The sequence below is a fragment of the Chiloscyllium plagiosum genome, unplaced genomic scaffold (assembly GCF_037043375.1).
Source record: "Chiloscyllium plagiosum isolate Xiang-an unplaced genomic scaffold, Cpla_swu_hap1 HiC_scaffold_7, whole genome shotgun sequence".
NCBI classification, from domain to species: Eukaryota; Metazoa; Chordata; class Chondrichthyes; order Orectolobiformes; family Hemiscylliidae; genus Chiloscyllium; species Chiloscyllium plagiosum.
Genome location: NW_028270145.1, coordinates 117,579,177 through 117,594,907, shown reverse-complemented (window position 1 = coordinate 117,594,907; position 15,731 = coordinate 117,579,177). Strand labels below are relative to the sequence as shown.

The 15,731-nt window shown below is 45.1% G+C and overlaps 1 protein-coding gene across 1 annotated transcript in view; it reads right to left on the bottom strand.

Annotated features, from left to right (window-relative positions):
* tns1b (tensin 1b) overlaps positions 1-15,731 on the bottom strand; it is an 816,333-nt gene that overhangs the window by 309,328 nt on the left and 491,274 nt on the right. The window contains exons 7-8 of the mRNA XM_087988578.1: positions 8,295-8,466; positions 5,132-5,182 (exon numbers count right to left, since the gene is read on the bottom strand). Of these exons, the coding sequence (XP_087844704.1) occupies positions 5,132-5,182; positions 8,295-8,466 (223 nt within the window). The remainder of the gene's footprint in view (positions 1-5,131; positions 5,183-8,294; positions 8,467-15,731) is intronic.

The window sequence follows — 15,731 nt, the reverse complement described above, 5'->3', positions numbered from 1 at the left end:
TACTGCACTGTAATGTACTGTGCTGTTCTGTACTGCACTGCAATGTACTGTACTGCACTGTAATGTACTGTACTGCACTGCAACGTATTGCACTGCACTGTACTGCACTGCAATGCAGTGTACTGCACTGTATTGCATTGCAATGAACTGTACTGCAAATGTACTGTAATGTACTGCAATGTACTGTACTGCACTGTATTGCACTGTGCACTGCACTGTACTGTACTGCACTGCACTGCAATGTACTGTACTGCACTGTGCACTGCAATGCACTGTACTGCACTGCAATGTACTGCACTGTACTGCACTGCAATGTACTGCATTGTACTGCAATGTAATGTACTATACCGTACTGAACTGTGCACTGTACTGCAATGTGCACTGTACTGCACTGTAATGTACTGTACTGCACAGTAATGTACTGTACTGCACTGTATTGCACTGCAATGCACTGTACTGCACCGCAATGTACTGCACTGCACTGTACTGCACTGCAATGTACTGTACTGTACTGCAATGCACTGCACTGCACTGCACTGCAATGTTCTGTACTGCACTGCAATGTACTGTACTGCTATGTAATGTACTGTAATGTACTGCACTGCAATGTACTGTACTGCACTGCAATGTACTGTACTGCACTGTATTGCACTGTGCGCTGCAATGTACTGCACTGTACTGCAATGTACTGTACTGCACTGTACTGCTCTGTACTGCACTGTACTGCACTGCAATGTACTGTACTGCACTGTACTGCTCTGTACTGCAATGTACTGCACTGCACTGTAATGTACTGTACTGTACTGCTCTGTACTACACTGTATTGCACTGCAATGTACTGCATTGCACTGTGTACTGCAATGTACTGTACTGCTCTGTACTGGTCTGTACTGCACTGCACTGTAATGTACTGTACTGCACTGTACTGCACTGCAATGTATTGTACTGCTCTGTACTGCACTGAATTGCACTGCAATGTTCTGTACTGTACTGCTCTGTACTACACTGTATTGCACTGCAATATACTGTATTGCACTGTGTACTGCAATGTACTGTACTGCTCTGTACTGGTCTGTACTGCACTGCACTGCAATGTACTGCACTGCACTGCAATGTACTGTACTGCACTGTAATGTACTGCACTGCACTGCAATGTACTGTACTGTACTGTACTGCAATGTACTGCACTGTACTGCACTGCAATGTACTGTACTGCACTGTATTGCACTGTAATGTACTTTACTGCACTGTAATGTACTGTATTGCACTGCAATATACTGTACTGCTCTGTACTGCACTGTACTGTACTGTACTGCACTGTACTGCTCTGTACCGCACTGTAATGTACTGTACTGCACTGTAATATACTGTACTGCTCTGTACTGCACTGCAATGTACTGTACTGCACTGTAATGTACTGTACTGCACTGTGCACTGTACTGCAATGTGCACTGTACTGCACTGCAATGTACTGTACTGCACTGTACTGCTCTGTACCGCACTGTAATGTACTGTACTGCACTGTAATATACTGTACTGCTCTGTACTGCACTGCAATGTACTGTACTGCACTGTAATGTACTGTACTGCACTGTGCACTGTACTGCACTGCAATGTACTGTACCGCACTGTACTACTCTGCACTGCACTGCAATATACTGTACTGCTCTGTACTGCACTGTTCACTGCAATGTACTGCACTGTACTGCACTGTAATGTACTGCACTGCAATGTACTGTACTGTACTGTAATGTACTGCACTGTATTGCACTGTAATGTACTGCACTGCACTGCAATGTACTGCACTGTACTGCAATGTACTGCACTGTACTGCACTGCATTGTACTGTACTGCACTGCACTGCAATGTACTGTACTGCACTGTATTGCACTGTAATGTACTGCACTGTACTGCACTGTACTGCACTGCAATGTACTGTACTGCACTGTATTGCACTGTAATGTACTGTACTGCACTGTAATGTAATGTACTGCACTGTATTGCACTGCAATATACTGTACTGCTCTGTACTGCATTGTACTGCACTGTAATGTACTGTACTGCACTGTGCACTGTACTGCAATGTGCACTGTACTGCACTGTACTGCACTGTAATGTACTGTACTGCTCTGTACTGCACTGTTCACTGCAATGTACTGTACTGTAATGTACTGTGCTGCACTGTACTGCACTGTAATGTACTGTACTGCACTGCAACGTATTGTACTACACTGTACTGCAATGCAATGTACTGCACTGTACTGCACTGCAATGTACTGTACTGCACTGCAACGTATTGTACTACACTGTACTGCAATGCAATGTACTGCACTGTACTGCACTGCAATGTACTGTACTGCAAATGTACTGTACCACACTGTGCACTGCAATGTACTGCACTGTAATGTACTGTGCTGTTCTGTACTGCACTGCAATGTACTGTACTGCACTGTAATGTACTGTACTGCACTGCAACGTATTGCACTGCACTGTACTGCACTGCAATGCATTGCAATGCATTGCAATGAACTGTACTGCACTGCACTGTACTGTACTGCACTGCAACGTATTGCACTGCACTGTACTGCACTGTATTGCATTGCAATGAACTGTACTGCAAATGTACTGTAATGTACTGCAATGTACTGTACTTTTAGATTAGATTAGATTACATTACATTACAGTGTGGAAACAGGCCCTTCGGCCCAACAAGTCCACACCGCCCCGCCGAAGCACAACCCACCCATACTCCTACATCTACGGGGAATTTAGCATCGCCAATTCACCTGACCTGCACATCTTTGGACTGTGGGAGGAAACCGGAGCACCCGGAGGAAACCCACGCAGACATGAGGAGAATGTGCAAACTCCACACAGTCAGTCGCCTGAGGCGGGAATTGAACCCGGGTCTCTGGCGCTGTGAAGCAGCAGTGCTAACCACTGTGCCACCGTGCCGTGTAATGTACTGTACTGCACTGTATTGCACTGCAATATACTGTACTGCTGTGTACTGCACTGTATTGCACCGTGCACTGCACTGTACTGCACTGTGCACTGCAATGCACTGTACTGCACTGCAATGTACTGCACTGTACTGCACTGCACTGCATTGTACTGCACTGTAATGTACTATACTGTACTGCACTGTGCACTAAACTGCACTGTGCACTGTACTGCACTGCAATATACTGTACTGCACTGTACTGTTCTGTACTGCACTGTAATGTACAGCACTGCACTGTAATGTACTGTACTGCACTGTATTGCACTGCAATATACTGTACTGCTGTGTACTGCACTGTATTGCACCGTGCACTGCACTGTACTGCACTGTGCACTGCAATGCACTGTACTGCACTGCAATGTACTGCACTGCACTGCACTGCACTGCATTGCACTGCACTGTAATGTACTATACTGTACTGCACTGTGCACTGTACTGCACTGTGCACTGTACTGCACTGCAATATACTGTACTGCACTGTACTGTTCTGTACTGCACTGTAATGTACAGCACTGCACTGTAATGTACTGTACTGCACTGTATTGCACTGCAATATACTGTACTGCTGTGTACTGCACTGTATTGCACCGTGCACTGCAATGCACTGTACTGCACTGCAATGTACTGCACTGTACTGCACTGCATTGTACTGCACTGTAATGTACTATACTGTACTGCACTGTGCACTGTACTGCACTGTGCACTGTACTGCACTGCAATATACTGTACTGCACTGTACTGTTCTGTACTGCACTGTAATGTACAGCACTGCACTGTAATGTACTGTACTGCACTGTATTGCACTGCAATATACTGTTCTGCACTGTATTGCACTGCAATGTACTGTACTGCAATGCACTGTACTGCACTGCAAATGTACTGTACCGCACTGTGCACTGCAATGTACTTCACTGTAATGTACTGTACTGCACTGTACTGCACTGTACTGTACTGCAATGCACAGTACTGCACTGTACTGCACTGCAATGTTCTGTACTGCAATGCACTGTACTGCACTGCAATGTACTGTACTGCTATGTAATGTACTGTAATGTACTGCACTGCAATGTACTGTACTACACTGCAATGCATTGTACTGCACTGTAATGTACTGTACTGCACTGTATTGCACTGTGTGCTGCAATGTACTGCACTGTACTGCACTGCAATATACTGTACTGCACCTTACTGCTCTGTACTGCACTGCACTGTAATGTACTGTACTGCTCTGTACTGCACTGCAATGTATTGTACTGCTCTGTACTGCACTGTATTGCACTGCAATGTACTGTACTGCGCACTGCACTGTATTGCACTGCTCTGTACTGCACTGCAATGTACTGTACTGCTCTGTACTGCACTGCAATGTATTGTACTGCTCTGTACTGCACTGTATTGCACTGCAATGTACTGTACTGCACTGCTCTGTACTGCACTGCAATGTACTGTACTGCACTGCTCTGTACTGCACTGCAATGTACTGTACTGCTCTGTACTGCTCTGTACTGCACTGTATTGCACTGCAATGTACTGTACTGCACTGCTCTGTACTGCACTGCAATGTACTGTACTGCTCTGTACTGCACTGCAATGTACTGTACTGCTCTGTACTGCTCTGTACTGCACTGCAATGTACTGCACTGCTCTGTACTGCACTGCAATGTACTGTACTGCTCTGTACTGCACTGCAATGTACTGTACTGCTCTGTACTGCACTGCAATGTACTGTACTGCACTGCACTGCTCTGTACTGCTCTGCGAGCTGCTGTGGCTGCACTTTCCATCCAAGAGAGAGCCAGCAGCCACCTCCACATCCGCCCTCTTTCCCCTTCTCTCCTCCCCCTCACTCCCTCCTCCTCCCTCTCCATCTCCTAACCACCTCCCTGCACTGCTCCACCTCACATCACCCCTCCTCACCTACACACCCCCTTCAAACCCCTCACAGCCCTCCAGCCCCTTCCACTCCCAGCTCCTGCATCCCCATCCCTTCCACATCTCCCACTCCCACCACCCCCAGCCACTCCAGCCCCTCCACCCTCTCCAACCCCCAACTTTATCCAGCCCCTCCACCCTCACCGCGTCGGGCAATGGGAGCTTCCAAACCTGGTGGGATCTTTCTGGCCTTACCTTGGGGTTGAGTTTGTTGATGTCGTAGCGCTGTTCGGACAGGTTAAAGAGCTGAAAACAGAGGGAATGGAGCGATGAGGAACCACACTGGCAATGACTCAGCTCAGAGAGAGACAGCCTCACCAAAAGTACAGGCTTAGATGTGTGAGCCCTTACTCTGAGGTGGTGTCCCCTGGTCCTAACTCCCCCACACTGGGAAACAGTCTCTCCACATCTCCCCTGCAAAGTTCCCTCAGAATCCTGAATTCTTCAATAAAGTTGCCTCTCATCCTTCTAAACTCCAATGAGCACAAGCCAACCTACTCAATGTCTCCTCATCGCATAATCCCTCCATTCCTGGGATCGGCCGAGTGAACCTTCACTGGACTGCCCCCAGCATCAGTCGATAACGTCTGGGAAGTAATACATGATGGAGATTAAATCCAGGAGGGAAGTATACAGGAAATGGCAGATCCCTTAGCATCAACATACAGAGGAGTCGAGGTGTACCGGTCCATAGTTCCCTGGCTACACAAGTGGATAAAGTGATCAAGAAAGCATGGGGCATGCTCACCTTCATCTGTCAGGGCACTGAGTATAAAAACTGGTAAGCCATGCTGCAGCTGTACAGAACTTTAATTCGGCCACATTTGGAATATTGTGTACAGTTCTGGTCACCACACTACCAGAAGGGTGTGGAGGCTTTGGAGCTGGTACAGAAACAGTTTGCCAAGATGTTTCCTGGTTTGGAGGGTATTAGCTACGAGGAGAGATTTGTTTGTTTTCACTTGAACATTTTAGGCTGAAGGGCGACTGATAGAAGTTTACAAAGATACAAGAGGCTTGGATAGAATTGACGGTGCAAGTCTTTTTCCCAGGGTAGAAATGTCAGTTACTCGGGGACATAGGTTTAAGATAAAATGCTTTGTGTTAGTTGTTATGTTTCTTTTTCCTTTTTACACATTTAAAAACACATTCACTGTTCATCTTCCTGTTACTGGCTCGTTTATCATCCCAGACTTTCTTCCTCTTTATTATCTTTGATCATCTTTTGTTGGTTTTTAAAAACTTGTCCTTTTAAAGGAAGGATATTATTAAGCTGGGCAGTGTTCAGAAGAAATTTCCCAGGAAGTTGCCGGGTATGGAGGGTTTGAGTTATAAAGAAAGGCTGGATGGACTGGGACGTTTGTCCCTGGAGTGTAGGACGTTGAGGGGTGACCTTGTAAAGGTTTATAAAATCATGAGGGGTGTGGATAGAGTTAATGTAGTCCCAGGTTAATGTACCTGGGACTGGGGATTTCGAGACTAAGGGGCACATATTTAAGGTGAGAGGAGAGAGGTTTAAAAAAGACGTGGTGGGGGATGGGGGGGGCAACATTTTCACACAGAGGGTGGTGCTTGTGTGGAATAACGTTCTTCGGAAATGGTGGATGTGGTAGCAATTACAACGTAGGAAATGTTTGAAGGGATATGGACCAGGAGCAGGCGGATGGGACTGGTTTAGTTTGGGATTATACTCAGAATAGGCTGGTTGGACCGAAGGACCTGTTTCTGTGCTGTACGACTCTATGATTCCAACTAACCACTAATCTCTGCACCACCATAACTGTTGTTTCCTTGCAGTTTGATACTGTCCTTAACTTCTCAGGTTAATCATGATTGGTTTGTCCTCTTCCCGGAATCCTTCATCCTCTCCTCATGCTGTGACCCATGAACTGCTTTCTTTCACATCTGGTATTGTTCCTCAACAGTATTTGCTGCGACATTCCTAACCCGGTCCAGTCCAGTCAACTCTGCCCTCATTCCTCTGTAATTACCCTTAGTTATGCTGAGTGTGGTTATTTCAGACCCAAGTTTCTCCCTCTCACACTGAATACTGCTCTGGCCAGGAATATTCGGACAGCAAATATTAACTCTGCCTCATTGCACATTTCCAGATCTAAACAGACTGATCCCTGGTGGACCTACAATACATTGTTCCTGGAATCTGAGCTGAACACAGCATGAATATGTTCTCATGGTGACCTCTGCCACTGTGATATTCCCAGTCCCCATGAAGATGAATGTCACCCCATGGCTAATGCACTTTCTTACATGTCCTCAATATCTCCTGACTTATTCTCTCTCTTTCCACACAGGTGAGAGGGGAAATATTCACAGTCATAGAGTCATAGAGATGTACAACATGAAAACAGACCCTTCGGTCCAACCCGTCCATGCCGCCCAGCTATCCCAATGCAATCTAGTCCCACCTGCCAGCACCCGGCCCATATCCCTCCAAACCCTTCCTGTTCATATACCCATCCAAATGCCTCTTAAATGTTGCAATTGTACCAGCCTCAACCACTTCCTCTGGCAGCTCATTCCATACATGTACCACCCTCTGCGTGAAAAAGTTGCCCCTTAGGTCCCTTTTATATCTTTCCCCTCTCACCCTAAACCTATGCCCTCTAGTTCTGGACTCCCCCACCCCACTCCCCCACTGTGACTCCACTTTCAAGGAGCTATGAACCTGCACTCCAAGGTCTCTTTGTTCAGCAACACTCCCTAGGACCTTACCATTAAGTGTATAAGTCCTGCTAAGATTTTCTTTCCCAAAATGCACCCAAAAGGGACCAAAGGGACTTTTTCATGCAGAGGGCGGTGCGTGTATGGAATGAGCTGCCAGAGGAAGTGGTGGAGGCTGGTACAATTACAGCATTTAAAAGACATTTGGATGGGTATATGAACAGGAAGGGTTTGGAGGGATTATGGGCCAGGTGCTGGCAGGTGGGACGAGATTGGGTTGGGATATCTGGTCGGCATGGACGGGTTGGACCGAAGGGTCTGTACATCTCTGTGACTCTAAGACTCATTATCCCACACAGCTGCTGTTAGGTGGTGTATAGAGACCTCCAACCCATGTTTTCTTCTCTTTGTTAATCTCTGACCTCTGTCTACATCGATTCTACATCATTCAACTCCAGATCATTGCTTGTTCTCATATTTATTTTTGTCTGTACGAACAATGGCCACCCCAGCACCTTCCCTTCCAGCCTGTCTTCCCTAAAAGTTCCAATGACCCCTGAATATTTAGCTCTCAGCTTTGATCTCCAAGGAATCAACACTCACATGAGTACATTCTATCGAGGACACTCTCAAACACAACTAGTGAGATACACTTGAAGGGAAATAGAATACTCACGAGATAATTCTCGCCATGTTTGGACATCAGCATCTGTGCCACCTCCCTCAGGTTGGCACGGAAACTCTGCTCCTCTGCCCCCACTGGATAGGAGACTGAAATGATTCGCTCAGTGATGTAGGTCAGGTCAAGGTCGGAATTCTCCTCCATGTTTTGTGAGAGGCTCACACTCCTAATAAAGAGAAAAAAAAACAAAATCCAGGCACTGCGAATACATGTCAAATTATTTTCATTTTCTTCATGGGATGTGTGTGTCATTCCTGCCTATTCCTGATGAAGGGCTTTTGCCTGAAACGTCAATTTTCCTGCTCCTCGGATGCTGCCTGACCTGCTGTGCTTTTCCAGCATCACACTAATCTAGACTCTGTGTTAGCTGGGTGGGCCCAGCATTTATTGCCCCGTCCCCAGTTGCCCCTTGAGAAGGTGGGGGTGAGCTGCCTTCTTGACCCGCTGCAGTCCATGTGCTGTAGGTTGACCCACAATGCCCTTAGGGAGGGAATTCCAGGATTCTGACCCAGTGACCCTGAAGGAACGACAATATATTTCCAAGTCAGGATGGTGAGGGGCTGGGAGGGGAACTTGCAGGGGGTGGTGTTCCCATGTATCTGCTGCCCTTGTCCTTCTCGATGGAAGTGGTTGTGGGTTTGGAAGGTGCTGTCTGAGGATCTTTGGTGAGTTTCTGCAGTGCATCTTGTAGATGGTACACACTGCTGCTACTATCAACATGTGTGTCTGTTTGTGTATATATGTGTGTGAGAGAGAGTGAGTGGGTGTGAGAGTATGTGTGTGAGAGAGAGTGACAGTGTGTATGTGTGTGTGCGTGTGAGAGTGAGACTGTGTGTGCGTGTGTGTGCGTGTGAGAGTGAGACTGTGTGTGTGTGTGTGCATGCGTGTGAGTGTCAGTAACCAGCAATGACCTCCTGCTCCTGCACTGCTCACTCTGTCTCCCCCAGGGTTTAACCCTCGGTCCCTCCTGTTCTGTATCCACTCGCTGCCCCTTGGACACAGCGCCCAATCCCACCGCGTCAGTTTGTACCTGGTCACTGACCACACCCAGCTCAACCTCCACACGTCCTGCTACCCCAGTGTCCCAGGATGGGAGCAGCATAGATATCCTCCAATGGAAGATCAGGAAGAGGGAGCCCACTGTTTGTGATCCCAGCCCCAAATCCCATTTCTAGGATCTTGACTCCATCCCTCTCCCCAGTCTCTTTATAGGGCAGCACTGTGGAGGAAATGGAGGAAACCGGAGCACCCGGAGGAAACCCACGCAGACACGGGGAGAACATGCAAACTCCACACAGACAGTCACCCGAGGCTGGAATTGAACCGGGGACCCTGGTGCTGTGAGGCAGCAGTGCTAACCACTGAGCCACCCATACTGTTGATCCCTGTGCCTTCAGTTTCTGAGCCTAAAGCTGGGGAATTCCCTCCTGAGAGTCTCTCTGCCTCGAACACACACTCTTTCTCCTCCCTTTCCACCTGTTAACCTCAATGTTCTCCTCGAAAGGTTCATCTCACGGAGCACTCCCTGCATTTCTCCAGCTCACGCTCTCTCTCCACTCCGCTCTCACCCTCCACCCCACAACTCCTGTCCCAACCTCGCTGCCTCACCCTCTCCCTCTCACAAAGCTGTTGGTCACCTGATCTAACCTCCTTATTTGGCTCAAAGTGAAATTTTGTTTGTGAAATCATTCTTGTGGAGGTCCTTAGGGAATTTTCCTTCATGAACGGTGCTATATGAATGCACTGTGGCACTTATTGTAGAAGTAGCCTTTTACAATTGGACATAAACAGAGTGTACGTGTCCCTGTGTGCACACATACAATGCTGTGTGTATCTCAGTGTGTGTACACGTACAGTTTGTGTTTATCTCAGTGTGTGTCACGTACAGTTTCTGTGTATCCCAGTGTGTACACATACAGTTCATGTGTATTTCTCTGGGTGTACATGTACAGTTCGTGTGTACCTCAGTGAGTGCAAATACCATTCATGTGTATCTGTGTGTGTGTGCACGTACAATTCATGTGTATCTCAGTGTGAGTACACGTACACTTCATGTCTATCTCAGTGTGAGTACACGTACAGTTCATGTGTTTCTCAGTGTGTACACATACAGTTCATGTGTATCCCAGTGTGTGTACACATACAGTTCATGTGTATCTTTGTGTGTACACATACGGTTTGTGTGTATCTCAGTGTGTGTACATGTACAGTTCATGTGTATCTCTGTGTACACATACAGTTCATGTGTATCCCGGTGTGTGTACACGTACAGTTCATGTGTATCTCAGTGTGTGTACACGTACAGTTTTTGTGTATCTGTGTGTACACGTACAGCTCGTGTGTATCTCAGTGTGTATACACGTACAGTTCGTGTGTATCTCAGTGTATGTGCACATACAGTTCGTGTGTATCTCAGTGTGTGTACACATACAGCTCATGTGTGTGTACATGTACAGATCGTGTTTATCTCAGTGTGTGTACATGTACAGGTTGTGTGTATCTTAGTGTGTGTACACGTACACTTTGTGTGTATCTCAGTGTGTGTACACATACAGTTTGTATCCCAGTGTGTGTACACATACAGTTTATGTGTATCTCAGTGTGTGTACACATACAGTTCATGTGTATCTCAGTGTACACGTACAGTTTGTGTGTATCTCAGTGTGTACACGTACAGCTCGTGTGTATCTCAGTGTGTATACACGTACAGCTCATGTGTATCTCAGTGTGTACATATACAGTTTCTGTATATCTCAGTGTACACACGTACACTTTGTGTGAATCTCAGTGTGTGTACACATACAGTTTGGATCTCCGTGTGACATCACGTACAGCTCATGTGCATCTCAGCGTGTGTACATGTACAGTTTGTGTGTATCTCAGTGTGTGTACACGTACAGTTTGTATGTATCTCAATGTGTACACGTGCAGTTTGTGTGTATCTCAGTGTGTGTACACATACAGTTGGTGTGTATCTCAGTGTGTACATGTACAGTTTGTGTGTATCTCAGTGTGTACACGTGCAGTTTGTGTGCATCTCAGTGTGTATACACATACAGTTGGTGTGTATCTCAGTGTGTACATGTACTGTTTGTGTGTATCTCAGTGTGTGTACTTGTACAGTTTGTGTGTATCACAGTGTGTGTACACGTACAGTTTGTGTGTATCTCAGTGTGTGTGCACATACAGTTGTTGTGTATCTCAGTGTGTACATGTACTGTTTGTGTGTATCTCAGTGTGTGTACTTGTACAGTTTGTGTGTATCTCAGTGTGTGTACACGTGCAGTTTGTGTGTATCTCAGTGTGTGTACACATACAGTTGGTGTGTATCTCAGTGTGTACATGTACTGTTTGTGTGTATCTCAGTGTGTGTACTTGTACAGTTTGTGTGTATCACAGTGTGTGTACACGTAAAGTTTGTGTGTATCTCAGTGTGTGTGCACATACATTTCGTGTGTATCTCAGTGCGTGTACACATACAGCTCATGTGTATCTCTGTGTGTGTACACGTACACTTTGTGTGTATCTCAGTGTGTGTACACATACAGTTTGGATCTCCGTGTGACATCACGTGCAGTTTGTGTGTATCTCAGTGTGTGTACACGTGCAGTTTGTGTGTATCTCAGTGTGTGTACACATACAGTTGGTGTGTATCTCAATGTGTACACGTGCAGTTTGTGTGTATCTCAGTGTGTGTACACATACAGTTGGTGTGTATCTCAGTGTGTACATGTACAGTTTGTGTGTATCTCAGTGTGTACATGTGCAGTTTGTGTGTATCTCAGTGTGTATACACATACAGTTGGTGTGTATCTCAGTGTGTACATGTACTGTTTGTGTGTATCTCAGTGTGTGTACTTGTACAGTTTGGTGTGTATCTCAGTGTGTGTACACGTACACTTTGTGTGTATCTCAGTGTGTGTACACATACAGTTTGTATCTCTGTGTGACATCACGTACAGTTCATGTGTATCTCAGCGTGCGTACATGTACAGTTTGTGTGTATCTCAGTGTGTACACGTACAGTTCATGTGCATCTCCATATGTCTACATGTACAGTTTGTGTGTAACTCAGTGAGTACACGTACAGTTTGTGTGTATCTCAGTGTGTACAAGTACAGTTTGTGTGTACACATACAGTTTGTGTGTATCTCTGTGTACATGTACTGTTTGTGTGTATCTCAGTGTGTGTACACGTACAGTTTGTATCTCAGTGTGTGTACACATACAGTTTTAATCTCAGTGTGCGTGTACACGTACAGTTGATGTGTATCTCAGTGCGTGTACACATACAGCTCATATGTATCTCTGTGTGTGTACATGTACAGTTTGTGTATCTCAGTGTATGTACATGTACAATTTGTGTGTATCTCAGTGTGTGTACACAAACAGTTCGTGTGTATCTCAGTGGGTACATGCACAGTTTGTATGTATCTCAGTGTGTATACACAAACAGTTCGTGTGTATCTCAGTGCGTACACGTACAGTTTGTGTGTATCTCAGTGTGTACACATACAGTTTGTGTGTACATCTACAGTTTGTGTGTATCTCAGGGTGTGTACATGTACAGTTTGTGTGTACCTCAGGGTGTGTACATGTACAGTTTGTGTGTATCTCTGTGTGTACACATACAGTTCATGTTAATCTCAGTGTATGTACATGTACTGTTTGTGTGTATCTGTGTGTGTCCATGTACAGTTCATGTGTATCTCTGTGTGTGTACATGTACAGTTTGTGTGTATCTCAGTGTGTACATGTACAGTTTGTGTGTATCTCAGTGTGTACATGTACTGTTTGTGTGTACCTCAGTGTGTGTACACGTACAGTTCATGTGCATCTCAATGTGTCTACACGTACAGTTTGTGTGTATCTCAGTGAGTACACGTACAGTTTGTGTGTATCTCAGTGTGTGTGCACATACATTTCATGTGTATTTCAGTGCTTGTACACATACAGCTCATGTGTATCTCTGTGTGTGTACATGTACAGTTTGTGTGTATCTCAGGGTGTGTACATGTACAGTTTGTGTGTATCTCAGTGTGTACATGTACAGTTTGTGTGTACATCTACAGTTTGTGTGTATCGCAGGGTGTGTACATGTACAGTTTGTGTGTATCTCAGGGTGTGTACATGTACAGTTTGTGTGTATCTCAGTGTGCACACGTACAGTGTGTATGTTTGTCAGTGTGTGTACATGTACAGTTTGTGTGTATCTCAGTGTGTACATGTACAGTTTGTGTGTACATCTACAGTTTGTGTGTATCGCAGGGTGTGTACATGTACAGTTTGTGTGTATCTCAGGGTGTGTACATGTACAGTTTGTGTGTATCTCAGTGTGCACACGTACAGTGTGTATGTTTGTCAGTGTGTGTACATGTACAGTTTGTGTGTATCTCAGTGTGTACATGTACAGTTTGTGTGTATCTCAGTGTGTGTACACGTACAGCTTGTGTGTATCTCAGTGTGTGTACATGTACAGTTTGTGTGTATCTCAGTGTGTGTACACATACAGTTCGTGTGTATCTCAGTGTGTGTACACATACAGTTCGTGTGTATCTCAATGTGTACATATACAGCTCGTGTGTATCTCAGTGTGTACATGTACAGATCATGTGTATCTCAGTATGTGTACTTGTACTGTTTGTGTATCTCAGTGTGTACATGTACAGTTTGTGTGTATCTCACTGTGTGTACACGTACAGTTTGTGTGTATCTCAGTATGTACAAGTACAGTTTGTGTGTATCTCTGTGTGTACATGTACAGTTCATGTTAATCTCAGTGTGTGTACATGTACTGTTTGTGTGTATCTGTGTGTGTCCATGTACAGTTCATGTGTATCTCTGTGTGTGTACATGTACAGTTTGTGTGTATCTCAGTGTGTACATGTACAGTTTGTGTGTATCTCAGTGTGTACACGTACAGTTTGTGTGTATCTAAGTGTGTACATGTACTGTTTGTGTGTACCTCAGTGTGTACATGTACTGTTTGTGTGTACCTCAGTGTGTGTACACATACAGTTCATGTGCATCTCAATGTGTCTACACGTACAGTTTGTGTGTATCTCAGTGTGTACACATACAGTTCATGTGCATCTCAATGTGTCTACACGTACAGTTTGTGTGTATCTCAGTGTGTACACATACAGTTCATGTGCATCTCAATGTGTCTACACGTACAGTTTGTGTGTATCTCAGTGTGTACACATACAGTTCATGTGCATCTCAATGTGTCTACACGTACAGTTTGTGTGTATCTCAGTGTGTACACATACAGTTTGTGTGTATCTCAGTGTGTGTAGATGTACAGTTTGTGTGTATCTCAGTGTGTACATGTACAGATCATGTGTATCTCAGTATGTGTACTTGTACAGTTTGTGTATCTCAGTGTGTACATGTACAGTTTGTGTGTATCTCACTGTGTGTACACGTACAGTTTGTGTGTATCTCAGTATGTACAAGTACAGTTTGTGTGTATCTCTGTGTGTACACGTACAGTTCATGTTAATCTCAGTGTGTGTACATGTACTGTTTGTGTGTATCTGTGTGTCCATGTACAGTTCATGTGTATCTCTGTGTGTGTACATGTACAGTTTGTGTGTATCTCAGTGTGTACACGTACAGTTTGTGTGTATCTAAGTGTGTATATGTACTGTTTGTGTGTACCTCAGTGTGTACATGTACTGTTTGTGTGTACCTCAGTGTGTGTACACATACAGTTCATGTGCATCTCAATGTGTCTACACGTACAGTTTGTGTGTATCTCAGTGCGTACACGTACAGTTTGTGTGTATCTCAGTGTGTACACATACAGTTTGTGTGTATCTCAGTGTGTGTAGACGTAGAGTTTGTGTGTATCTCAGTGTGTACATGTACAGATCATGTGTATGTCAGTGTGTGTACACGTACAGTTTGTGTGTATCTCAGTGTGTGTGCACATACATTTCATGTGTATCTCAGTGCGTGTACACATACAGCTCATGTGTATCTCTGTGTGTGTACATGTACAGTTTGTGTGTATCTCAGTGCGTGTGCACATACATTTCATGTGTATCTCAGTGCGTGTACACATACAGCTCACGTGTATCTGAGTGTGCGTACATGTACACTTTGTGTGTATTTCAGTGTGAACACGTACAGTTTGTGTGTATTTCAGTGTGTTTACACGTACAGTTTGTGTGAATCTCAGTGTGTGTACTTGTAGTTTGTGTGTATCTGAGTGTGTACAAGTACAGATCGTGTGTATGTCAGTGTGTGTACATGTACAGATTGTGTGTATCTCAGTGTGTGTACACGCAGTTTGTGTGTATCTCATTGTGTACACGTACAGTTTGTGTGTATCTCAGTGTGTGTACACGTACAGTTTGTGTGTATCTCAGTGTGTACATGTACAGATCGTGTTTATCTCAGTGTGTGTACATGCAGTTTGTGTGT